We start from the raw sequence: 26,423 nt of genomic DNA on the forward strand, positions 1-26,423 counted from the left end.
TCACCTGCTACTTTTCAGTGATTGAGATGAGACTTATTTAATCACCATCATCTCTTTACATCGTATAAATTGATGTCTGTTGTGTTGATGTAAAAATTGTGAATGTATCTCTTTATTTCATTTGAACTGTGTGATGATAATCTTCTGATTTTCCACCATTTCCCAAACTTTCTTGTTTGTCAGTTACCAGAAAGAATTCTTTGAAAACAGCTATGGATGATTATGACATAAGGTCCGCTGCCAGCATTCTGGCCTCTGTCAAAGAGCAAGAAGCTCGCTTTGAGAGGCTAACACGTGCTCTAGAAGAAGAACGTCGAAATGTCTCACTCCAGCTTGAGCGAGCCAATGTGCCCTCAGATCGAATGAGCATGTGCAACATAGGCAATGGACAACCACTACCTACTGCATGGCAACAACTGGTTTTGCAGGTAAAGGCCTGCTTTCTATGACTTCTTGTCACTTATCCCACTGACTGTCCTTTGCGATAAGTCAAATTTATTTTGGATAGAGTGGGCAAGAGTAGACTCTGTTAAGTTTAGTTTGCTGCTTGTGTCAGTGTTGGAAGTGTTTTTTTAGAGGTGAAAGTGTTGGGAGAGTTATTCATTCCCTAGACTGATAGCCACACAGCATTTAAGGGAATTATTGGCAGTGGGGTTTATGACAATAGTAGAAACCTTGTTCTAACCCTTCTCTACTCTGCTAACAATAAGGTTTTATTGCTAAGCTTTCCTGTTTGAGGGATTTTCTATCATGTTCTGCCCTTGTGATTTACATAGGAAGCCAGGCAAAATCTTGTAATGGCTCAAAAACCGCAATCAAAATATAACAGTTTATAACATTACCTACTTTATCCAAAGCAAAAAAAAAAAGCGTTTTAAAAATGTTTTCTTTGAAGTTGAGCTTTAACTGTTGGGATTCACAGTTCTTGGAGGGTTTTCCTCATTTGGTAAAATATACATCTGCTTCAACGTGCAGTTTAGCTAACTGCCAAGAGAAAATTAAGTGTATGAAAAGCCAAGACTTTTGATTTGGATAAGGTGGACAAGAGCTAAAACCTCTGTCTGATTTTTATTAATTCCTGTTTCCCCAGGGGGAAGATTCACCCTCTCTATTGATCCTGGTTGACCTCTGTTTCTGGTACAGAAAATTATGGTATAGCCAACATTTTGAGTTGTCAACAGGAGATGAGGGGAAATTTTGCAACGAGCAAACCTATTTTGGTGACAAATGTCTTGAAGGAGGATATTACTTTGGAGAGGTTTCCTCCTACTTCTTGCTGTGTCTCTGGAACAGGAACTGGGAACTTTTCCTTTGGAAAAGGAAACCCCTTTGATGGGACACAGACCGATAAGAAAACTCACAGAGATCTTAACTATTCCCCACTCTATCCAAAGCTTAAAAAAAGCTTTTGACTGTACATATACTTTAATTGATGTAAGAGGATTTTATGATTTGTAGCTGATCATCTCATTTCCCATATTTGTTTGTATATTGTTATTCAGTGTTCTTAGCTTTTGATCAAGTAGCGCATATCACAGACTTTTCTTATATACTACACTATATACTACTCATATACAGTGCATAATGTGAGTATTTCTCGAGCTGGATAATGATGCAGTTTTATGTCTGTGGTCACATTGCAGCCTTAACAGACACCCTCTGACTGAGCAATCTTTGGGGGAAAATCAGATCTCTTAGAATATTTCCATGGTTGCCCTGAGATAGGGCCAACCTTATGGTTGTCTGTTTTGCAAATTGAAATTCATGTTTGGTCAAAATTATAATTTCTTATATGGAAAGATCTTTGATCCTATACCTATGTGAAACGCCTTAGACTGAAGGCAACCCTGTTGCTATTTTTTAAAAAAATGTGAATATGAGACAGCTTGTGAATATTTATATTTACCTTTCCTGTGGGAGTATTAAGTCTTCACTTTTTAAAGAGTTTTAGGTGTTGCTGCTACCGACTAATTCCCAATATGTAGGGTGGCATGCCCCTCGCCGGGTGCTCTGGTTCCTTCTGCCAGCTGCTATGTCACTACTGACATAGTAACAATATCTGGAAATATTCAATGATCTAAAGATTTAATGCCCTGCAGGAAAGGTAAGTTTAAAGACTTTTAAAGGGTCGTCTCATTTTTTTAACATAGAGATAGGGTTGTTTTAATTATACTTAATTTCTTCAGGTAAGATGATTGATTCAGTGTTGTCCACTGGTTTTTCGTGTTTTCTTAGGTGTCTTTTCTTCTGTTGAATAATAACATGACTTGCTCGCATTTCTTCTGTGTGATGTCTGTTTTGGTTGTCTAATAATAGAATTGTGGTATTGTGGCAAATATAGAAAGTACAGTCTTCTGAAAATGTAACTTGCCATATTCTGAGGAAGATTACTGCTTGGTCAGTATGCTTACTGCCTTGTATTTAAATTGGAACTGGGATACAAGTTGTCTCTATGGTTGTGCTTGTGGTTAAGTAACATCCTGACTTGGATTACATTTTCTATACAAAGAAACATTTTGAAAGACCTAGTTTTGTGGTTTTGTAGAGTTTAATCTTGCAAGGACAAATCCTGCATTATCTTTTTATGTTTTATATATCCACAGTCAGCTCTGTGATTCAAAAAATGCATCATCATTTCTGGCAGGGAGGGTCTCTTAGAAGAGGGAGTGCATCATATCCTCTCTCCTCTCTTTACCCTTTAATCAGACTACATTTCCCATCATGCTTTGCAAATTATAATGAATATGGGAGGTACACTAGGCTTGTACATGTAAATGTGAACAAGCCCACTTCAACATAAATCACACCCCTCATTCTGCAGCCAGCAAGCCATAGATATCACATGGTATGATAGGTTACAGCCCCTTATAAATGTAAAGCATGTCTGTTCTCTCCCCTCCAGCCACAACAGGAGATAATCATATTGCCCTTACCTATTTTATGTAATCATTACTGAACTGTAGACACATCCCATAACTATATATTATACACACTGTACTCAGTAATCAGTTGCCCCCAGTGTAGCTCATCAGTGGCCCCCAGTGAAGCTCATCAGTGGCCCCCAGTGCAGCTCATCAGTGGCCCCCAGTGCAGCTCATCAGTGGCCCCCAGTGCAGCTCATCAGTGGCCCCCAGTGCAGCTCATCAGTGGCCCCCAGTGCAGCTCATTAGTGGCCCCCAGTGCAGCTCATCAGTGGCCCCCAGTGCAACTCATCAGTGACCTACCAGTGCATAGCGGGATCGCTAGCACAAATCAATGGATGACACAGCAGGGATCTCTGGCTGTGACAGGTATCGTATGCGAGAACACGATCACTGTAATCTCCTGCCAGATTGGCACAGTGCGCTGTCAATCACAATGCAGGTGGGAGATTACAGCCAGAGATCCATGCTGTGTCATCCGGTCATCTAATAACCATCAGGCTATGCAAGGAGATAGCGGGTGGGGGTGGGCAGAGTGGAGGGGCGGAGACTGGCAGGGAGCAGAGGAGGAGGAGGACACCACCTCCATGGGCGGCGCAGACCCGGGGCTGTGAAACCCCCTCCGCCCACTACAGGAAATAAAAGTCTCTGCTCGCTGTGGATTGAACTACAAGTCGGAGTGTCAGACCGCTGGCTGAGCTTAGGAGAGGGATAGAAGCCAGAGGTCTTACAAACGGGATGTCAGTAACGGTTTTACAGCCAGATCAGCAGCCTATTGTAGAGGGACTCCAGAGCTCAGAAGAACATGGATGGCAAAGTTGGTGAAGGTAGGAGATCAGCAACAAGGATATGGAAAAAAGTTTTTTCCCGGAGTTCTGCTTTAAAATAAGCTTGGCTTCACTCGAAAGTGTGTAGATAATAAGTCTGCTTTTTATTATTAAGTAACATAATTTAGAGCAGGCAAGTCAAACTCAAATGAAATATTGGGCCAAATTGAAGGCACAAAATCTTCAAGGTGGCCTCATTATAATAATAATAATAATTATGTCTATTATGAGCGGAACCTACCTAATTCCAGAAAAAGATTGTGGCCTTTTGGAACGTAACATTATAAAAAATTACAACCTACAATATTTAATCCCAAAGAAAGGAGCTATAAAACTCTTTATCCTTAGACCACTGCAGGTCACAGAGAAGGAGCAAGAAGTTATATGTGGCTCATAAAACACTGGTTTGACATGCCTGATCTAGAGGTACCTTTATATACTGTATACTACAAAATTCCTCCAGTGCACCCTAGGAGAACTGAAAACTGGGGCATGCAATTATGCAAGCCTCTATTTGAACTAGGTATTTGGTGTTTTTGCCCACAACCCCATCATTGCCCTCCTTTTGTGAAGATGTCCATCAATTTACTCAACCAGTAAGGAGGTGTGAAAATTTTCTAGCAGAATGCCCCAGGTTTAGAAGTTCTGGAGCAACCTTCAAGGCTTTAGTTCCATATTTTTTAAATGCTGGTGAGAAAACAGGACTCCAGATGGATGTGCATCATAACATTTCTCCCTTTTTCATACAGGTGTACCAATTATGCTTTGATCAGTATATCGCTAGTTTGAGTTCTGTTTAAAAAATTGTTCAGGTTTAAACAGAATAATCGTTAATTGCTCTTTGTATCAGTGTCGCATGTGATAAATAACCTAATTTTGGTCTGGCTTAGCAGCTTGTACCAGACTGCGCACATAATGAAATACTCTCTTTTGTGTCAGCAATTAATATTCCCCTTCTATTTTTCAGTAGCTTAACAAGCCATCAGATAACAATGAATATAAATAGCACAGTAGCATTGTTTGGAAGATTGACAACCTGTGCCCCTTGATTAGATTTTAATCAAGAGCAAGGCATTAAGAGCCTATTGTGCTGAGCACTTTAACAACCCCACTAATGATATCAGGTTATCATATTGATACATTCATCGTTCACAGAGTAAGCTCGAAATAGATGTTATTCTACAGATGTCTCTGGTCTTGGCAGTGTGATATGGCAGCTGTCCAGAGTGACTGTTCTGGGCATTTCTGTGATGATCATGCTGAAGATGAGCTTGTATGGACACATCCATTATACGCTTTGGGTAACGATTGATTCATTTACAGGAAAACATTTGAAAGTTTGGTTATCAGTGGTTAGCAGGTGCTTACTTCGAGTAAGCCTGAGAAATTAAGCCACCTGTTATCTTGTTTATTTCACTTACCTTTCTAGCCTAGAGGCATTAGAAAGCTGAAGAGACAATTTTTTTTATCATATTTAAAGCTGTTTTAATGACTTTTGTAGTTACCATGTACATTGGGTTCTGTCTCTTGACCTTCAGTAATGCAGTAAAATGGGATATTTTGAGGCCTAATATATTTCTGTAAAACCTGGAGCTAAAACATTGTATAAAAAAAATGGAAGATAATCTAATGACTTTGGTAAAGTAGCATACAATACCTATTCCTTTTGTTGGTCAGGATCATGCCACTTGGGGTAATTCCTCATGGGCAATGCTTGACTGTACTATTGCTTGACCTGTAAGTCCTTTGAAACAACTGTAGATTATTTTAATTTTTCTATCCAGATAATGGGGACCTTACATTTTATCACGATCCTGAAGAGCAAGGCATTTGTTTGCAACTGATTGCAGTCCCCATTGGATTAGTGAATAATGTCATATAGTCTTTATTTTCAAACACTGTGATCAGTTGTTGTAGCAGCAGTTGTTGGTTGTGCACGAGCACAGTCATGAATCACTTATGTAGGATAAGAACTAATATTACAGGGTCAACACAATTTATTGTGTGATATAAAAAGGACAAACATGTATAAAAACCTGCCCATAGACATGAGATGACAGTCACCCACTCCCACTGTTATTGCTTGAATGAAAGCAGTGTTTGCTGGCAGACTGTGGCTAATGCTAGGTAAACACGGGCCGAAAATCGTCCAAAAGTGGTCGGTTCGGCAGTACTGGCTGTTTGTGTGTGCTCCTCATCCAAAAACCATCAGCCAATCGGCATCTGATAAGCGCTTGCGGCCAATGGCTGTGAGCGATGACTGGTGTGTTTAGGTGGTGGGGGCAGTCCCCCTGTCAGAACACAATAGTACAGTGGGGAAGATCGCTGTGCTAACATCGCATAGTTAGTACAGCGACCTCCTCGGTTTTTTTTCGTTCAGCCCGATGGGTTGAACAAAAACAAAAATTCCCATGTGTACCAGGCTTTAGGGGATTTATTCTTGTGCAGGTTAGGAAAATCTTGTCTGATTGCTATTGTTCCTGAGATAAGTAGTGCCAGAAGCACCTCACCCAAGCTGCCAGACCCAGCTGTCAGAGGTACTGAGGGTTGTATTTGCCTGAATGGTCAGTGCCCCTTCTTTCTCAATCGATGATGTAAAATTTGAGCAAGATTAAAAGAGAATATGTATTTGAGATAAGAAAGAAATGGATTTAAGATAAGGACGGCATTATAGGGATGGTGTTTACTTTCTCTCTAGTATACTTGTAGACTAAAGCTTTTTAAATGCCATTTAAAGACTCTCTTTAATGTAACAGATTGCAAAGCAAATAAAAGGTCACATTAATAAGATAAAAATGTAAACACACAGAAAGATTTTTCTTTAGTTCAACTCAGTGGGCTGAGTGAAAAAAAAACTGAGGAGGATGCTGTACTAACTGTGCAATGTTAGTACATCAATCTCCACCACTGTACTATTGTGTTCTGACAGGGGGACTGCCCTCCCACCATAACACACCAGTCAGCGCTCACGGCCATGAGCTGCAAGCACTGATCGGATGCTGATCAGCTGTTGGTTTTCCAGTATGCTCATTCGACAGAAGCCGATTGTAAGACCGGCTTCTGTCGGACAAGAAGCTGTACACACGGGCCGAAAGTTGCCCAGTAACTGCTGTACTGACTGCTTTCGGGTGATTTTCGGCCTGTGTGTACCTAGCATTACTCGCTTCTGCCCCACTGTTATAGTAACTCAGGGGTCTGTTCACAGCTCACAAGCTGTAATGGAACAAGGAGTTGCAGTTACACATTTCAATTAAGAGTGAGATTTTGGTGTGCAGCATGATTATACAGAAACAGTGTATACAACAGTGTGAACTAGGCTTTATTGCTGTCTTTGTGCTTATTTGGGAAACTTCCCTTCACTTCCTGTATTAGAAACACTGATCGTTGGGACAGGTAGGGACATCTCACATAGACAGCAGCATTAAAACCTGAAAGAGGTCCCTACCCTACCCCATCCTGTCCAAAACTATAAATAATATTCTGCTGGATTCCTGCTTTGAAGTAGAACTCAAAGAAATCACTGTGCTTAATAAATAGGAAAATACAAATATGTTTACTGTTTTACTTGTTAAATATCTGTAAATTTGACAAAGGTGATAATAAAGATTTATTGTCTGATAAGGCATCTAGTGGCCAATCAATGACATAGGACGCATGAAGCTAAACTGCTGAACATAAAAGAACACCGTGGCAGATGTATATGAAACACAGTGGAGACAATAGATACCAGGACAAATAGGGTGAATCTCTCTATCAGGAACACGGAAACCAAAACAGGTTCTAAACCTTCCTTACCCTATCCAACACTGGGGCGCTTTTCACACTGGGGCGCTTTTCACACTGGGGCTCTTTTCACACTGGGGCGCTTTTCACACTGGGGCTCTTTTCACACTGGGGCGCTTTTCACACTGGGGCTCTTTTCACACTGGGGCGCTTTTCACATTGGGGCTCTTTTCACACTGGGGAGCTTTTCACATTGGGGCTCTTTTCAGGCATTTTAGCACTAAAAACAGGGCCTGTAAAGCGCCTGAAAAGCGCCTCCCAAGCCACCCCAGTGTGAAAGCTCAAGTGCTTTCACACTGCGGCGGTGCTCTTGCTGGACGGGAAAAAAAGTCCTGCTAGCAGAATCTTTGGGGCGGTGCGGGAGTGGTGTATCCAGCTATCCCAAATGCCCTGCCCATTGATATGAACACGGACGCTATTAACCCTTTCTTTGGCCGCTAGCGGGGGTTAAAAGAGTCCTGCTAGCGGGCGAAAAGCGTCCCTATAACAGCGGTAATGATCCGCTAAAACTAGCAATGCTTTACTGCTAATGTCCGCACCACCCCAGTGTGAAAGGAGTCTTAAAGTGATATTAAGCTATCCTTTTTTAAGCACTTTCAGCAGCTGATTCAATTACTCATTGAATATGCAGCTTCTTCCTTTTTTATTCCTTGATTATGTTCCAGTTTTAGCTGGAGTCATGATCATTTCCCAGGGATTTCCTGTTTCAGGGTGGCTCCTATCTCTTGCAAACATTCTGTAGAGCCACCCTTGCATGTTTGAAATATTCTCCCTACACTGTGGGGTTGATTTACTAAAACTGGAGAGTGCAACATCTGGTGCAGCTGTGCATGGTAGCCAATCAGCTTCTAACTTAAGCTTTGATGGAAAACCTGGAAGTTGATTGGTTTGTATGCAGAGCTGCACAAATTTTTGCACTCTCTAGTCTCAGTAAATTAACCCCTGTGTGTATCTATAAAAACACACAGCCCCATAGCTTAGGATGGCAAGGCACTGCCCTGTTCCTCCATCCTCCTCCCTTCTCCAAACTAACAGATTAAATTAAAGTGGAGGGCCACCCTGAAAAAAAAATTGCACCAAAAATCTTAAAAAATTAAAAAAAAAAACATTTGAAAAAAAAAAAAATTTAAACTTACCTAAACCCTTGTTGCTAGGCAGTCTTCCTAATCTGCCTCTTCCTATTCCGCGGCGTGTCCTGTTCCTCGGTGAGCCGCCCCGTTGCCTTCTGGGAACTGTGTGTGTTCCCAGAAAACCACGGGGCCATTCACAGAGCGCTGCGCCGCTCGCGCGTGCGCAATAGGAAACTGGCAGTGAAGCCGCAAGGCTCCACTGCCTGTTTCCCTTAGTTAGGATGGCGGTGCCGGGACCCGAGAGCCGAGGGACGGGTCGGCCTCGGGCGGCCAACATTGCGGGCACCCGGGACAGGTAAGTGTACTTATTTAAAGTCAGCAGCTACAGTGTTTGTAGCTGCTGACTTTAAAAAAATTTTTACGCTGGCCGGAATCCCGCTTTAAGACTTCAATGCCCACTATTAATTCTATCCTGTGAAGACCAGAAGTTCGGGGAAGCAGCACTGAGAGGTGAGGAGCCAGCAGCATTAAAGTGAAATATAAACTGCTAAAAAACTTTTCTCATCAGCAGTATATAACAGTCCTGTGACTTCTATCAGTGTCTGGTTAAAGCTTGTAGGAGGAGTGTTCATTCTGCTCTGACTGTCCCATGAGGCTGCAGGATCCCCGACATTCTGTCTGGACAGTGCTGATTGGCCCTGTGCTAATCACATATGCACTCTCCCAAGAAAAAAAACAAAAAAAACTCTAGCAATAGACACCAAACTGAGCATGTGCAGAGTGCTATCTTTACTATCAGGAGATGGATTGGGGACTGTGGAAGAAGGAGAGAATCAGAGAAGACAGCATAAAACAGCCTTTTTTTACACAATGCGGAGGATTAACCCTTTAGGTCCTGCAGTGAGTATAACAAGTATGCTTTACTGCATATGCAGACTGATTTTACTGTTGTGGGTTTAGTAACACTTTAGGAGTTTTAACCACTTGCCGCCCTATTACAGAATGACGGCAGCAAAGTGGTTTCATATTCCTGATCAGATGTCATATGACGTGATCAGGAATATCTAGCCGCTGCTCGCCCCCGGGGGCGCGCATCGCGGCGATCGTTGTTGCGGGGTGTCAGTCTGAAACCCTGCAACACCGATCTAGGTAAAGAGTCTCCGACGGAGACTCTTTACCACGTGATCAGCCGTGTCCAATCACGGCTGATCATGATGTAAATAGGAAGAGCCGGTGATCGGCTTTTCCTCACTCGCGTCTGACAGATCAGCTGCTATCCTGACAGGGGGGGTCTGTGCTGATTGTTTATCAGCACAGCCCCCCCCTCGGATCCTACCCAGGACCACCAGGGAAGCCGCCCAGGGCCACCAGGGAAGCGATCCACATTGGACCACCAGGTATGCCCCCCTAGACCACCAGGGAAATGTCACTGTGTGCCCAGGCAGCTGCCAATCTGTGCCCAGGCAGCTGCCAGTCAGTGCCCACTGCAATGCCTACCACTGCCAGTGCCACCAGGGATGCCCATCAGTGCCTCATTTTAGTGCCGCGTATCAGTGCCACGTATCAGTGCCCAGCAGTGCCGCCTATCAGTGCCCAGCAGTGCCGCCTATCAGTGCCACCCTATCAGTGCCTAGCAGTGCCGCCTTTCATTGCCCATCAGTGTCGCACATCAGTGCCCATCAGTGCCAACCAGTGCCACCCAGTGCCACCCATTAGTGCCCATCAGTGCCGCCTATCAATGCCCATCAGTGCTGCATATGAGTGCCACCCATCAGTGCCGCATTTCAGTGCCCATCGTCAGTGCCCGTTAGTGCCCGCTCATTGGTGCCGCCGTATCAGTGCCTGTCAGTGCCGCCTTATCAGTGCCCATCAGTGAAAGAGAAAACTTACTTATTTACAATTTTTTTTAACAGAAACAAAAGCAAAACTTTTATTTTTTTGAAAATTTTCGGTCTTTTTTTATTTGTTTAGCAAAAAATAAAAACCGCAGAGGTGATCAAATACCACCAAAAGAAAGCTCTATTTGTGCGAACAAAATGATAAAATTTTAGTTTGGGTACAGTGTAGCATGACCGCGCAATTGTCATTCAAACTGCGACAGCGCTGAAAGCTGAAAATTGGTCTGGGCAGGAAGGTGTCTAAGTGCCCTGTATTGAAGTGGTTAAGCTGCAAGGTAGGAATTATATCAAATATTTTACTAGGGAGTGTTTAAAACATTAAAAAAAACCTATAGATTTTAGTGATCTTTTTAATTCTTTTCAGAATGTATGATAATGAGGCCAGTTTATTGATATACCCAGAGCACAGTTTTTGTTATTTAGAGTGTATACTCGGAGATGTCTGCACTGTAGGCTGCCTCTTATTGTCACTTTAATATTTCATGATTGGAAATTATAACAAGCACAGGCGGGGAAGAAGGTTCTGTATGAGTAAGACAAACGATACAAAATGTAAGTTTCATTTGGAAAAATGCAGGCATTTGATGGACTTTCAATTTGCAGAGATTTGTGGGAGGCTCATTACTTATTGTCATTAAAGGATTAAAGCTAGACTGGTTTCCTTAAACTGCTAAATTGCCTTTGCTGTCTTGTAAGGTCTGTCAGTAAACCATATTGCTTTTCTTGTCAATGAATCAGTGTCGTTTTTGTTTTTTTTAAGCATTCTGGCTTAGTGAGTAGAACTGAAAAGTAGGGTGGTGCAGAGCAGGCCTAGACAAATTTCCCTCAAAAGAATGTCAAGTGACATTTTAACCCATACCTCCCAACAGTCTCAGATTGTGCAGGACTGTCCCCATTTTTCATCAAAGTCCTGCGGTTTCATGCACAGAAATTTTGTCCTACATCACCCTGTCCAATCACAGCAGCAGATTCTTGCTGTCTAAGCTCCTCCCACTGCACTGGGCAGAGTTGTATTATAGCTGATTTGCCCCACCCATTCTTGGCATCAGTGGGAGGAGTTACAGAAGAAGGAAAAGTGCAGCAGTGTGGGGCCAAACTTCAGTACATGCTAAGTGATTTCTACCCACAGGCCTCCATCCGGCCCCCCCACCCCCACACACACACACACTGGGCACTATAGTTCCTTTCCACCCCCTGCTGGCATTATTGTTCTCCCTCATCCCCTGAAACAATGAAATTGCAGTATTGTTGCGCTACTCTAAAAAGGATATAGGATGACACATATAACAGCCAGCATCAACAATGTAGTGACAATGTGAGAAAATATGGAATAAAAAATGCAGCGCTAAATATAAATATCAAGATTGAGTGATACACAAATGTGTGACTACCAAACGTGCAACGTGATAGTGTAGTAACCATATGTAAGGAGAGAATAATTCTCATAACAAAATTTTTTTTCGTCCATGACCATATAAATGTCCAACTACGTGAACATTATGATCGTGTAAGTGTCCAACAGTGTGAACAGTATGTGTTTTAAGTTGACGAGAAGATTCTCATGGGTGCCATATAAGTCACAAAGGTGATGTTCCAGTACTTGGTATCCACAGAGGAAAATAGAAGGAGCAAATACGCTTACCGGAACAGGTGGACACGTTTGCCATACGGCTAGGTGTCATACGGGCTTGTGGATCAACCGATCCAAATGGATGCTCGGTGGAAAGGCGTGTACGGCAGGTTCCACTGGTTCCTTTAAGGCAGTCGTAGACGACCTGGAGAAGTCGGATGTTCCAAGTCTAGGTGCGGACACCTCCCCGGTAGGTGTATGGTAAGAAAATACACCCTTCACTCAGCCAGCGTAGGGACATGCAAAAGGAGGAGAGGACCCCACATAGTGCTTTCGCTCTCCTAGACAGAAGTTATCTGAGGTTCCCAGGCCAAGCGCTCTTGTAAAAAAATATAGTTTATTTTCAAAATTGTTTATAGTGCAAAAAATAAAAACTGCAGAGGTGATCAAATACCTTTAAAAGAAAGCTCTATTTGTGGGAAAAAGGGACATCATTTTATTTGGGTACAGAGTCGCACGCCCACGCAATTGTCAGTCAAAGTAATGCAGTGCCGTATCGCAAAAAAATGGCCTGTCATTAAGGGGGTAAATCCTTCCGAGGCTGAAGTGGTTAAACCAGAATATCGACGCAAGTGCTTTATTATTTGGGTTCATGCTGGCGGACATTAAAATAAATTGCACTTTTAACTGATATGTCGCAGCTGATGCAACATCACATAGAACCTGTCTTATACCATTTGGTGCATGGGAAAATCTGTTAATATTTAAGCCACTAAAACATTTCCATTTCTTTTTTGTTTTTGTTTTTTTATCTTTTAGGTTTACGTGAGACTCTTACTAGTAGCACAGTAATTATGGGGCATGGGTTTTGTTAAGGGTATAAGAACTGCAAGCTGTGTACTGGGTACAAAGTATATAACCTTAGACTCTATTTAGCCATACTCCTTTAGGCCACATCCAATATTCAGTGCAATATAGCCAGGTCCATCTTTGCCACAGAGGGGAAAAGTGCACCGCGTGTCTTCTTCAACCCCAGGTGTCATTTTTTTCTCGAGTTCCAAAGTTGGAAGTTTATTTTAACTTTTCAGTGAGTTACTTTATCATTTGCATTTGTTTCATCATTTGATAACATGGGATCCTAAGGAAGCTGTTTATATAGCTGTGTCTCCCCTAAGCTTTGTAAGTTTGCGCTATGCACACACTTCCAAGTGGCCTGCTGTTAGATTACACCCACACAGGCTGTCTATCATAGCCACAAATACACCTTTTTCAGACAACCTGCATAGCTCCCAACTGTCCCTGATTTTGAGGGTCTGTCCCTGATTTAGAACCTCTGTCCCTCTTTCCTCCTTATTTGTCCCTCATTTTGGTCTGATCTATATAGTTGTATATAAAATGCACTTTTTATCTTTCAAAAAGTTTCTCAGTGCTAAACCTTTAATCCAGTTTCTAAATTGCTACATTTGTAAATTTCAAAATTCAGTAAAAAGTGTGTGTTTAAAGTGGTTGTAAACCCATTACAACCACTTTAACCTACAGGTAAGCCTAGTTTAAGGCGCAAAAAATAGGTGCAAGAAATATCTCCCAAACCTAAAAGGTTTAGGAGATATTTGCAGGAATAGCGGCACCGATGTCTACAGAGCATGCGCCGTAGACATTGGGCGCAGGCGCACTGAGCGTGCCGTTTCTAACAGCGGTCATGCCGTTAGTGGTGGCACCAGCGCGGCTCCGGCCAGTCACAGTGACGGAGCCGCGATATCCGGAAGTCACTTCGGGATAGATGGCGGCGTCGAAGGAGGCGAATGAGGGCCGATGCCGGGGCTTCGATCTCAGGTAAGTAATTCATAATGAGCTAGTATGCTATGCATACTAGCTTATTATACCTTTGCCTTGCAGGGTGTATTTTTTTTTTAAGAGGTTTTACTTCCTCTTTAACTAGTTATTGTTTTTGTATAATTTTCCTTTTGGGGGGCATGACAGGGGGGGTGTCCTATGCTTACATGCTTTTGCTGATGAGTGTCCCTCCTTCCCATCTCAAAAAGTTGGGAGGTATGAACCTGTACTGTATCATGCATGTCATGTGATCTCTTCATAGTCAGTGACAAGTGATACAGCTTCAACTGATTTGTCAGTAGAGAACTGTAGGGAATCCAGAATTTCCCAGTCTGCCCACTCAGTATTTTGACAGGTGGCAGGTGACAGGAGGCAGGTGACAGGAGGCAGGTGACACGAGGCAGGTGGCAAGTGACAGGTGGAGGGTGGCAAGTGACAGGTGGCAAGAGGCATGTGGCAAGTGACAGGTGACAGGTGGAAGGTGACAGGTGGCAAGTGACAGGTGACAGGTGGCAGGTGACAGGAGGCAAGTGGCAAGTGACAGGTGGCAGGTGACAGGTGACAGGAGGCAGGTGGCAAGTGACAGGTGGCAGGTGGCAAGTGACAGGTGGCAGGTGACAGGAGGCAGGTGGCAAGTGACAGGTGGCAGGTGACAGGTGGAAGGTGGCAGGTGACAGGTGGCTGGTGTCCACTTGCTGTTGTTTCTCTTCTAGAATCTGTTGTGTTGTCATACAGTCAACAGGTTGGCTTCAGATACACAGAGCCTATTAAATGGCCAACAGGCATTCAATTATAGGTATTATTGCTGTATGATGTAGCAAAATAGTTTTATTTGTTTCTTTTCTTTTGCGGCTTAATGAACGATCCTTCAGAAAAGTCCAAATGAAGCTAGACCTTTAGTTTAAATGTTTGGCACTAGTACAGTGGAGCCCTGGCAGGGAACAGGCAGGACTTGTAAACTAAATTCAGGGCCGCATACTTTTTCCTGTAGTCTGATTAAATAATGACACTTTTACGATGGCCACAGCTCAGAATGACTTTTGTGCCGACAGAATTTACCGCCAGGTGCAGGTTAGCATGAGGCTCTTGGATTGCCAACATAAAGGTTTAGTGATCCTCACTACACATGCACAAATCCTCCCTCTCCTCTCATAAGCTGTGACCGTCAAAATGGTGCTTCTGAAGGTGACATACAGCTCATTTTATAGCCCAGCCAGAACTTTGCATGCAGCACTGGGCTCCTGAATGAATTCAGCTCAGACTTTAGTTATCAGAGCAAATCTTGTTTTCCATTTGTAGCCGATACTGTGCGTCATAAAATTACAAAGCAAAATTGTATGAGTGATTCCTTTGTAATGCACTCCTGGCTATCATTCATTATTATTTCTATTATTTCATTTTTCACTCTTTTAACTTATTGGAGCGCCGCTTTATCCAGCTGTCACGTAGCCACTATCTTCTATTTTTTATCTGTATTCATAGGATTGCCTTTTTTTTTGTTACTTAAGGTGAAAAATACATCTTCAAAAAAACACACTGAATCTTTGTCACTTCTTTGGATTTTGTTCAAGACTCAGCATGTAGTCTCCCTGTGACACATTGTAGATAAGAGTCTATGTAATGTTTTCATTCTCATCCTTATTATTAATCATAGCTCTATTCTGGGTACTTTTCAGCGTTATTAATTACAAATCTTTAAACGCAATATAAGTAAGACTTTGGCTAGACTTTACAGTGTACTTGGGTTTGTTTTACTAATGTGATTTCAATAAAATAGATTGGTAACAATATTGATTTTTCTTTGCAAGCTAATAGTACATTTTCCTGTAGACATTGAGTAAATCTGGGGTACCTAGCATGTCAAGGGCCCCATTGGCTTAATGTGGATAATACCAGATTATTCTACTGTATACACACCTTACCCCAGCTGAACATTTGCACTGCGCAGTGGAGAGTGGACTTAGTGATAGGATGAATATAGAAAAGTTTGAATATGTCTTCCATCCCACCCATCCAACATGTGAGCAGATAATCATTGGATGGGGATGCAATTTGCTTATCATACCCATATAATTTATTGGTAGTCTATGACCAGATAAGCAAGCAGTGTGTGTGGCCATTTTGGCTGTAATGGCAAATTGAGCAAATTTCTTTCCTTTAATGACAGGTTGCAGGAAAGAAATTCACTCAATTCCCCCATCAACACAGACAGTGTTGATGTGGGAATCCCTCCAGTCAGGCCATTGTCTTCTCCCAGCAGGGGAATGTGGGGGAAGCCTTCCCCACTGGGAGAAGACAGTGATTGTCGCTAGTGGCTATAGCAGCCACTACCGATAATCGCAAGAGAATCCCGAAGGCTGGTTGTACCCAAGCCTGCCCATTAACAGTTTGAAACTCAGCCAGTTCCTGCTGAACCAGTCGGGATTGAAACCAGCCTTACAGCGGATATATTTCTGGATCTGATCACCAAAATAATCTAAAATATACGTAAAAAAAGAAAAACAATTCTGCTACTAAAACAAAAATATAGAATAACAGCTTCTAAGTGCCGGTTCACACCAGGGCGATTCCAGTTCCCGTTCCCGCATTGCATAGAACTCACAGTCAGTTTACACTGCCCTATGCGAACGGCTGTGGGTGTCAATGGAAAGTTAATGACACCCCCATATTGGGTGTCACGTATTGCAGTGCGAATTGTGAATTCAGACAGGAATCGGATCTTATAAGTGTGAACACCCATGTGATCCGATTCTGGTGCAGACAAAAAAAAAGGTCCTGCACGATTTTGGTCCGAATGCGATGCCAATTCAGCCATACAATCTGTAAGGCTGAATTTGCATCCCACAGACATCGCATGTGATCTGCACACAATGCCATGTGTATCACATGCAATGTCTGACATCGTGCTAGTGTGAACTGGCAAGTGTTTTTAACCTCCTTTTGTCAGTTTTCTAAGAAATCCAAAGTCCAGCCAACACCCTTTTTGTTTTAGATACAGTGTGGAAGAACTAGAACAGTGGTGGTCAACTTTTTCCAAGGGAGGTCCCCAACATCAACAAAAGGCCACACATAAAATTCAGTGTCAGAGATAGCAGACACACGAGGAGTAGTCAAAGACTCTGGGCATGATAATAGAGATGGTCAGAGACTGTGAACATAATACAGGAGATGGTCAGTCAACAGAAAGGATACAACAGATGGTCATAAACTGTGGATACAATACAAGAGATGGTCTGGGATTGCAGACTTAATACAAGAGATGGTTAGAGACTGCAGATATGGTACAGGGGATGATCAGTGACTGTGGACATGATGCAAAAGATGGTGAGAGACTGTAGATACAACACAACAGATGGTCAGATATGCTGCATAGACTGTGAACATGCTATAGGAGTTGTAGGAGACTGGGTACATACTTCAAGAGATAGTCATAGGCTGAAGTCATATTACATGAGACTGCTAGAAATCACTGCCACAACATGGCAAAAAGGAATCACAGATTAGTGTCTGCAGGGGGCTGCACAAAAAGTGCCAATGAGCTACAGATTGGCAAACATGGAACTAGAATCTCTGTCATTTTTTATTGTTGCCTTTGTTTATATTGTCATAGATATTTCTCTCACTGCATGTCCACAAAGCATTTTTTCAATGTAAATGACTGTAATGTACAGTATGTAAGTTAAATTTTTAAAGGCTCATTTATGTGACTGTGGCCATTGTAGTCATATGATATTTTTTTTTGTATCTTTTGCCATAAGGTTATGAAAACCATGAGTTTAAATTTACAACTTTAGGCCAGGCCTATTCAGCAGTTAAAATTGGGGATAACAATGTGTTATTGAAACGGTCGTTGTTCAAGAACAACAAATGTGAATAGCATGCTTTTCAGTACAACATCTCATACATTTCCCACTGGAGAAGCAAATCTTTCTCTATTTTTTGTCTACTTTTCCTTTACCCTAATTTGCCTTTTCTCAGGTAATGTTGGCTATAGTCTCTCTAGAGACGTTGTAGTTCTCATACACAGATGTACTGTAAGGATAACATTTTTGTAAGCAAAAAACCATGTAGAGTCAGCACTTGTTTGGAAAGAGCTGTATCCGTATCTTGAAAAACCCAATAAAAATAATTCACACAACAAATGGTTACAAGTCGCAGAAGAAAGCAGGAAAAGCAGCATTGTTAATACCACACAAGAATTTGTGGTGATTAAAAAGTAGTTATTTGAAAGGAAAACAAATACTCCCTTAGAGGGGAAATCCTCAAAAAACTGGTTTCCCAGGATTTGGAGGATGCTAGTGGGTTAAATTACACGCTCGTCTGAATAGGTAGTCATCATCGTGAAGTTATCCAACTAGAGAGGCCAGATTCACACTTGTGCAGGTTGCAGTTTGCATATTGCAGGTGCAATTTGCGTTTTTCAATACACGCTTTTCATCCATTGAAGTCTAAGGAACCAAAAACCAGAAAAAAGTCCCCGGTCCTTTCCATAAAAACTACAACCATAGGAAACCATGTTGAATGGACTGTAGTGTGTTTCTGCAAAACTGAAAACGTGCTAAAAAATGCATAGGTGTGACCCAGGCCTAAAAGATCTATTACCTTCACCTTATTACCAGACATTCAAATGTTTTGAATGCTTTTTAACCTCCCTGGCAGTTTTTCCGAGTGTGGCTTGGGGTTAAATTTCAGCACCATTAGTGGTAACCCTGAGCCACACTCAGGATTGCATTGCAGGATTCTGGTGAAGTGTACTTACCTTGTCCCCAGGATCCTGTGATGTCCCCCTGCTGTGTCCGTGGGCTCTGTCCTCCACCCCGATGTCCTGTGTGCCGTGCTCCGTTCCCTGCGAGCGCCGCGACGCACGGGGGCGGAGCCTGGCGGCAAATTAAAAAAATTGAAAGATCAGAATACATACAATACACTGTAATCTTACAGATTACATTACTGTATAAAATTATTTCACATCCTTTTTGTCCCTAGTGCTTTGTCCAATGCCCTGCATGCAGTTTTTGTTCTTTCTGCCTGGAAACTTGAGATTGTCCATAGCAACCAAAAAGTGTCCCTTACGTCAAAAGTGGTTTTAGACCAGCTAGAAAACAGCGATAGTAAATTAGATCAATTGCAGAATTGAGCGATAGTGAATCGTGGTGAAATTTATTTTATTTTATTATATTATTATTTTTTATAATTATTTATATTTATTTATTATATTATAATTTATGATTTTGTGTTTCAAACTTTATCATACCCGGGATATCTACTAGATCTTGTTTGGGCAGATTTAAGTGTGTTTTTGCTAAGAATTACAGGCCTACAATATAAAATGCCAAATTTCTATGCAAAATAAGTGTACCGCTTTAAGACGCAAAAATCTGACATAATCATACCGCCAGGGAGGTTAATGAATAAGCATTGGCTGTGTTGTGTGGCTGCACTGTCTTCCCGAAATTTTCATCTTAAAGACTAACTCCACTTTTACCACCATGCTACAACCACATTTAGGGTGCAACATGTAATATGGTGCCGTGCACCCCCCCAAGCCCCCCCTCACCTTAAAGTGAAATCACTGCGGTTGTGTTGGGCTTCGCCCACAGAGGCGCATCATTTATTGACAGTCTGTCAATGAATAATCTACAAGTCTTGTCTACCAGTGCATGGTGACCATCGTACTCGTAGTCCATTAACATTCCTCCAAGAGCCCTGTAACAGATAGTCCATACTCAATACAGACATGGAGCAGGAGGAAGAGTCTGCAGGAGCCTGGTACTGCACCTGCGACCCACTGATCACGGTTGCAATGCTTTAAAGACTAATTTACTAAAATAAATAAGTAAATAAATACACATTTTTTTCTGCAAATATTTTTGCATTTAATATTTTTTCAACTAGTGGGCCTAGCCTATTACAAACATACTTTTTCTAATGGCTTACCCTTGGTAAGTTGTTCTAATCATTGATATTGCTTAGGCAATGGACAAGTAGAAAAAAAAGTATGATTTAACCACTAGCCGACCAGCTGCCGCCATTATACTGCAGCAGGTTGTCTCTTTCCCGCAAATCGCCGTAGCTGTAAGTCGGCCTTTGAAACAGCTATAGCAGGCGCGCGCCCGCTGCACGGCGGGCAACCTAATGACCGCTGGCCCCGTGCAATTTGCGGGCACAAGAGCCAAAACACACAAATCCCTGTTCTGACAGGAGATGTCTCTTCTGGGCAGTCACATCCCCCCACATTTAGAAACACACACGAGGGAACACATTTAACAACTTGATCACCCCTAGTGTTAACCCCTTCCCTGCCAGTGACATTTACACAGTAATCATTTTTAATGGCACTGATCGCTGTATAAATGTCAATGGTCCCAAAAATGTGTCAAAAGTGTCCGATCTGTTCGCTGCAATGCCGCAGTCCCGCTTAAAATCGCAGATCGCCACCATTACTAGTAAAAAAAAAAAAAATGCCATAAATCTATTCCCCATTTTGTAGACGCTATAACTTTTGTGCAAACCAATCCATATACGCTTATTGCGATTTTTTTTTAACCAAAAATATATAGAAGAATATATATTGGCTTAAGCTGAAGAAGAAATTTATTTTTACATTTTTTTTATATTTATTATAGCAAAAAGTACAAAATATTGTTTTTTTTTTTTCAAAATTGTCGGTCTTTTCTTGTTTATAGTGCAAAAGATAAAAACCGCAGAGGTGATCTAATGTCACCAAAAGAAAGCTCTATTTGTGGGAAAAAAAATAAGTCAATTTAGTTTGGGTACAGCCTCGCAAAACCGCGCAATTGTCAGTTAAAACGACGCAGTGCCGTATCGCGAAAAAAGGCCTGGTCATTAAGGGAGCAAATCCTCCCGGGGCTGAAGTGGTTAAGAAATAGTGCAAAGTGAAATTACATTTCAGCCTGTAGCAACATCTTAGATTCTGGTGGGACATAAAACATCTGACAGCCTTACTGGACAAAATTGCTTTTTATTGGCTCTGTTATGTGGAGCATAGGTGTGCGCAGCCTATTGCATTAGGGTGTGCACCCCAAAGCTCAAATACACACTACTCACTACTACTCACATCACTCACCATGTTCATTCAGAAAGGGAAGGGGCTGATAAATACATATTTACCGGCCCCTTCCCTCGCTCATCCTAAAACATCTCTGCAGCAACAGCCTGCAGGAGAGGAGAGGAGGGAAGCCAGAAGTGCTGCAGAGGGAAGGAGTGGGGAGTCTGGGCAGTAGGGGGAATCTGTGCTGCACAGGGTGATTAGGGTGTGCCTGGGCACACCTGGCACACCCTGTGCGCACGCCTATGATGTGGAGAATAACATTTTTTTACTTTTTTTGTAAACAAGAAATCTTGCTTTTTAATTTAGGGTCATTTCACACTGATCAATTTTTCAGTTGCAAAATGCAGAAGAAAAATGCATCCCTTTAACTGATTGCTGACCGCCCCACATATATGTACTGTGGAGCGGCGGCTCCTACAGGCAGAATCACGTACAGGCATGTGATTCTGCACTTCTGGGTCTGCGGTGACCAGCTCCTGCTGTGATTGGACAAAGCAGGAGTCAATCAGCGGGTCCGGTGGACCTGCCGATTAGTTCAACAGATGCAGAATCTCATTCTGCCTATGTAAACAAAGCAGATCGCCGTTCTGTGACAAGGAAAGATGGAGATCCTGTGTTTCTGCTAAGCAGGAACACAGATCTCTGTCTTCCCACAGTACAAGCACCCCCCACACAGTTAGCAAGCACTCCCTAGGGACAATTTTAACCCTTTTGATCGCCCTTGATGTTAACCCCTTTCCTGTCAGTGTCATTAGTACAGTAACAGTGCATAGTTTTTAGCACTGATCACTGTAGTGGTGTCACTGGTCCCTAAAGAGCGCCACTTAGTGTCTGATTTGCCCGCCGCAATGACGCAATCTGTCGCTGATCATCGCCATTACTAGTACAAAAAATCATTAAATAAAAATTCCATAAAAATAGCACATAGTTTGTAGACTCTATAACTTTTGGGCAAACTCCCTATTTACGCAGCTCCCTATTATGATGAATGGGAAACGCATCAAAAAAAGCGAAATAAATGCACTGCGGTTGCATTGTTGGTGCATTTTGTAAGTCACATGTCCATGTTTCACAGGTGCATGCTGGGAGTCAAGCAACCAGAAAATGCACCAGAAATGCAATGGAAACACATAAAAAATGCATCAAAAACGCGTATGAGTTTTTTATGCTTTTTTTCAACGGAGCAGTGTGAAAGACGCCTTATTGTATGCTAATACAAGTATCATTAACCGGTTCCTGCCTGGCCTAAGAAGATGATGCCGAAACCTCTCATCGATCCAGGCGGACGTTATATGACGTCCTGCCGGATTGCGCCCTGGGTGTGACCGTGCAGAGGCGCAAACTGTCACCGGCTGTGGCCACATCACTGTACTGGCCCACTGCTGGTACCATGTGACAGCGGTAACCAATAACAGCAGGTCATATGACAGTTGTAAACATTTGATGGCTTCCTTTCAAGCCATCTATTTTATACAATTGTGTTGCTAGCTGTGAATGGTCAGTGTGATCACATGGTACAGACTGGGCCAATCACAGCTCATCTGTACCATGTGATTAGCTCTGGTCAATCACAACAAAAAAAAGGAAAGAATCAATTTCTATATGCAAACATAATTATTAAAAAAATACTGATCACTTCCCTAGAGTAGTACAGTGTTACTATGGTAACATTATGTTGCTCTGGTCAGAGTGTGTTAAAAAAATTTTTTAAATATAAAATAAAAATAAAAACCTGAAAGAAAAATTATTATTTATTTTACGTACTGTCACCAGTCAGTATCCCTGATCACATCTGTTATATGATGACGCTGTACTGCACTGGTGACAGTATGTAAAAAAAAAAAAAAAAAATATTTAATTTCTTAATTTTCCAAAAACCTATGACAAAAATTACAACTTAAAAAAACTCATGCCTCTTACTAAACACCTTGGACTGTCTACTTTTCAAAAAGGGGTTATTTGGGGAATATCTGTACTGTCCTGACATTTTTGGGCCTCAAGAAATGAGAGGCCATCAGTACATCAGGAATGATAAATTTTTAGATATACACCATAGTTTGTGGACTCTATAACTTTCCTACAGACTAAATAATATACACTTATTTAGGTTATTTTTGTTTCTGTTATAAAGTTTTGCAAATAAATAAAGAAAAACGTGGGGTTTTTTTTCAACATTTTCAGACTTTATTCACTTATTTAGAGAAAAATAAAAAATCCCAGTGGTGATTACATACCATCAAATAAAAGCTCTATTTGTGTTAGCAAAATGATAAAAATTTAGTTTGAGCACAGTGTTGCATGACCGCGCAATTGTCATTCAAATTGTGACAGCGCTGAAAGCTGAAAATAGCCTGCGCAATAATGGGGTAAAAGTGCCCAGTAAGTGGCTAAAAAATATCCTTTAATAAAGTGATGTGTAAGTGGTTAAGACTCCAAATATTGCCATTTAAAAAAGATGCAGAGCAATGACAAAACAGTTGATAACCTTTCTAGCCATCCTCTAGAAATATCTCATCTCTTAACTTTATTAGATTGTAAGCTCTTCTGAGCAGTATCCTCTTAATCCTCTTGTATTTTATTGTATTATAACTGTATTGTCTCCCTTTTATATTGTAAAGCGCTGCGTAAACTGTTGGCGCTATATAAATCCTGTATAATAATAATAATAACTGGTTTAAATAAGACAATATTCCTAGATTGTAAGCTCTAACGAACAGGGCCCTCTGATTCCTCCTGTATTGAATTGTATTGTACTTGTACTGTCTGCCCTAATGTTGTAAAGCGCTGCGTAAACTGTCGGCGCTATATAAATCCTGTATAATAATAATAATAATAATAATAATAATAAGACAATAGGTCTGCACTTTGGCAGAACACTTTTTAGTGTAGACCTAGCAAATGTTTTTATACCTTTCAGTTTACATAAATTAAAAATCACATCCACTTAAAACATTTTTGGTTTGCAGGGCCAGAGGGATATTTGTTTCTTTCAAGATAAGTATTAGATAATAATATAATATACTTTTTGGAATTGTGATTCGATTCTTCACATCCCTGCTGTGAAACAGTTTCTCAATATCAGGCCTGTTAGGTCTTGTCGTATTGTCTTTTTTTCCTTGACTTAAAATAAATGTTTTGTTCTAAGCTTACTGCCCGCCTCAACAAGTTACATGCTGTTAGCCATGGGGTGGAGGGCATGCCAGGGTAATTACTATTTATGACCATTGATAGACATCTTCTCCATTCCTCAATGGACCGTGTAATTGCACCTTTAGTGTTGCTGTACTCCTCCAAATCCTACCTGGGACAGCTACTAACTACTGGCAGTAGTTGCACCGTTTGCATCTTCCAATACTGCGATCCCCAGTTCATCAAATGTGTTGACAGAATGATATTCATCAGTGTTTTATTTTCTTATTTTTTTTAATTTTTTTTTTTTTACAAGCGGAGTAAGCACCATTTTTAGCATATGCCACTTCTCGAATTACTGTTACATAATGAATAAATTAAGATTTATGAAAATACAATAAAGTACTATAAGCTTAGGAGGCTTTTTCTGAACCCCATGCATTGGTCTGCTTTATGTACAGTAGGTGTCAACATTTAATCTGTTGCTAGGATGGTTCTATTAGGATCAACCTAGAAAATTTTAAGGCACAAATTAATCTAGTATTAAATATTTCACAGAGCTTGCTGGGTTCTTGTTTAATTAAACAAGAGAAATCCTGAAGTTTTTAAAAATGGCTTGTCGAATGGTGATGGATTGATGTTTTTATTTAATCTAGTAGCCTAGTGCCATAGAAATGTGACTAGTATTTGTCCATGTTTTTGTTTTTTCAATTTTTTTTATTGCTATCACTAACACAATATACTGTACCTTTGTACTGATTAAAACATCCCCTTAACTACAGTCATTCAATTTTTAAGACAATTGTAGTCAGAGAGCATGCATCTAATAAAAAATTGATATAGTGCCAACAGTTTGTGTAATGCTTTACTGAGGGGTAAAAGTACAGATACAGTACAAATCAAGACAAGGGGGTTAAAGGCCGTACATGCGATCATAATATCGTACAAAAAATACACTTTCAAAGCGATGGTACAATAATCTGATCATTATTACATAGCTTTCATCTGAAATTATCCGAAGGGACAAGCACTTTTCTCGTACGATACCAGATTGTACGATTTTTGTTTAAACAGTACAGTTTTCGTCCGAAAATGCAAACAAATTTACTAATTATATCTATGCCAAATTTTTATTCTGTTGTACAAGAATTTTCATACTTTAGTAACCTATTCGTTTTCAATATGGCGACTAGCATGCAAACAAAGACAGACGATCATTCGTCCAATAATCTCATTGTGTGAAAGCAGATTTAAGAGGGGTCTGCTTGTGAGAGCTTACAATCTAAAAGGGAGGGGCAAGTGATACCTCTTCCTTGAAGAGATCATTTTTTTGTCTAAAGGAAGACAGACTAGAGGATAGCTAAACAACTTGTAATAGAGAGTTTCAGAGGATGGGGAAAGCTCTGGAGAAGTCCTGGTGGCAAGCATGTGAGAAGGTGACAAGGGAACTAGAAAGCAGGAGATCTTGGGAGGAGCTAATAGGATGGTTTTGGCAATATTTTGAGATGAGGTTGGTGATGAAGGAAGTAATGTTACCAGCACACAAGGATCAGGCATGTGATGAAGGGGTCATGCGTGGCTCCGAAACGTCGGTTTCTGCTGTAATTATGTGATCGTTGATTAAAGTTTTGGACCCATTTGTGGACATCCTGGTGTGCTGGTGACATTACTTCCTTTGACTATACTCGATTCCAGCCGGTGGTCGCTTCAGCAAGGGCCGTCTTTAAGGAAGGGCAAAAGGGGCAACTACCCTGGGCCCTGTCATTGTTGTGGGGCCCAAAGCAGCTTCCTCATACTTGCCAACTATACCAGTTTAAATTCCCTCATCCCTTGAGGTTTTAGTCCTGTGCTGTGTCTCTGTGTGAAGTTCTGTTACTAATGCCGCCCAGCTCGGCCCTATTGTTGTGTACAGATGACTGACCTGCAGACCCTGTGTTTACATGTAAATACTGACAGCATTCATATGGAAATAGAGGCGGAATTCATGTGTATTACATGCCCCCCGAGGTCATATCCACCATCACCTATACTAAATGCTGCCCACTGAGGAGATAAAGGGGCATGCTTGAAAGTCCTGCCTACAACTGTGGTCATTAAGCCTAACATCAACCTGTTCTGCAAAGGTAAGCATATTAGAGGGGGTAGGGTAGTGTGGGGTGTGCAGAGGTAGACAGAGAAGGAATTACAGTTTGGAGTGCACAAGTAAGCAAGGAGGGGATGTATAGAGGTAAGGAAGGTGGGTGCAAAGATGAGCAGAGGAGGCAGGTAGAGTTAAAGGGGATTGGAGTGGAGAGGATGGGGGAGGTTTGGGGTGCAGAGGTTA

General features: G+C 41.5%; 1 protein-coding gene across 4 annotated transcripts in view; it reads left to right on the forward strand.

Annotated features, from left to right (window-relative positions):
* ARVCF (ARVCF delta catenin family member) overlaps positions 1 to 26,423 on the forward strand; it is a 1,066,482-nt gene that overhangs the window by 736,175 nt on the left and 303,884 nt on the right. For all 4 annotated transcript variants that reach the window (XM_073628741.1, XM_073628759.1, XM_073628766.1 and 1 more), the window contains one exon: positions 184 to 428. In XM_073628741.1, coding sequence (XP_073484842.1) covers positions 213 to 428 — 216 coding nt within the window. In that variant the 5' untranslated portion in view covers positions 184 to 212. The remainder of the gene's footprint in view (positions 1 to 183; positions 429 to 26,423) is intronic.

This window comes from Aquarana catesbeiana, linkage group LG01, assembly GCF_042186555.1.
Source record: "Aquarana catesbeiana isolate 2022-GZ linkage group LG01, ASM4218655v1, whole genome shotgun sequence".
NCBI lineage: Eukaryota > Metazoa > Chordata > Amphibia > Anura > Ranidae > Aquarana > Aquarana catesbeiana.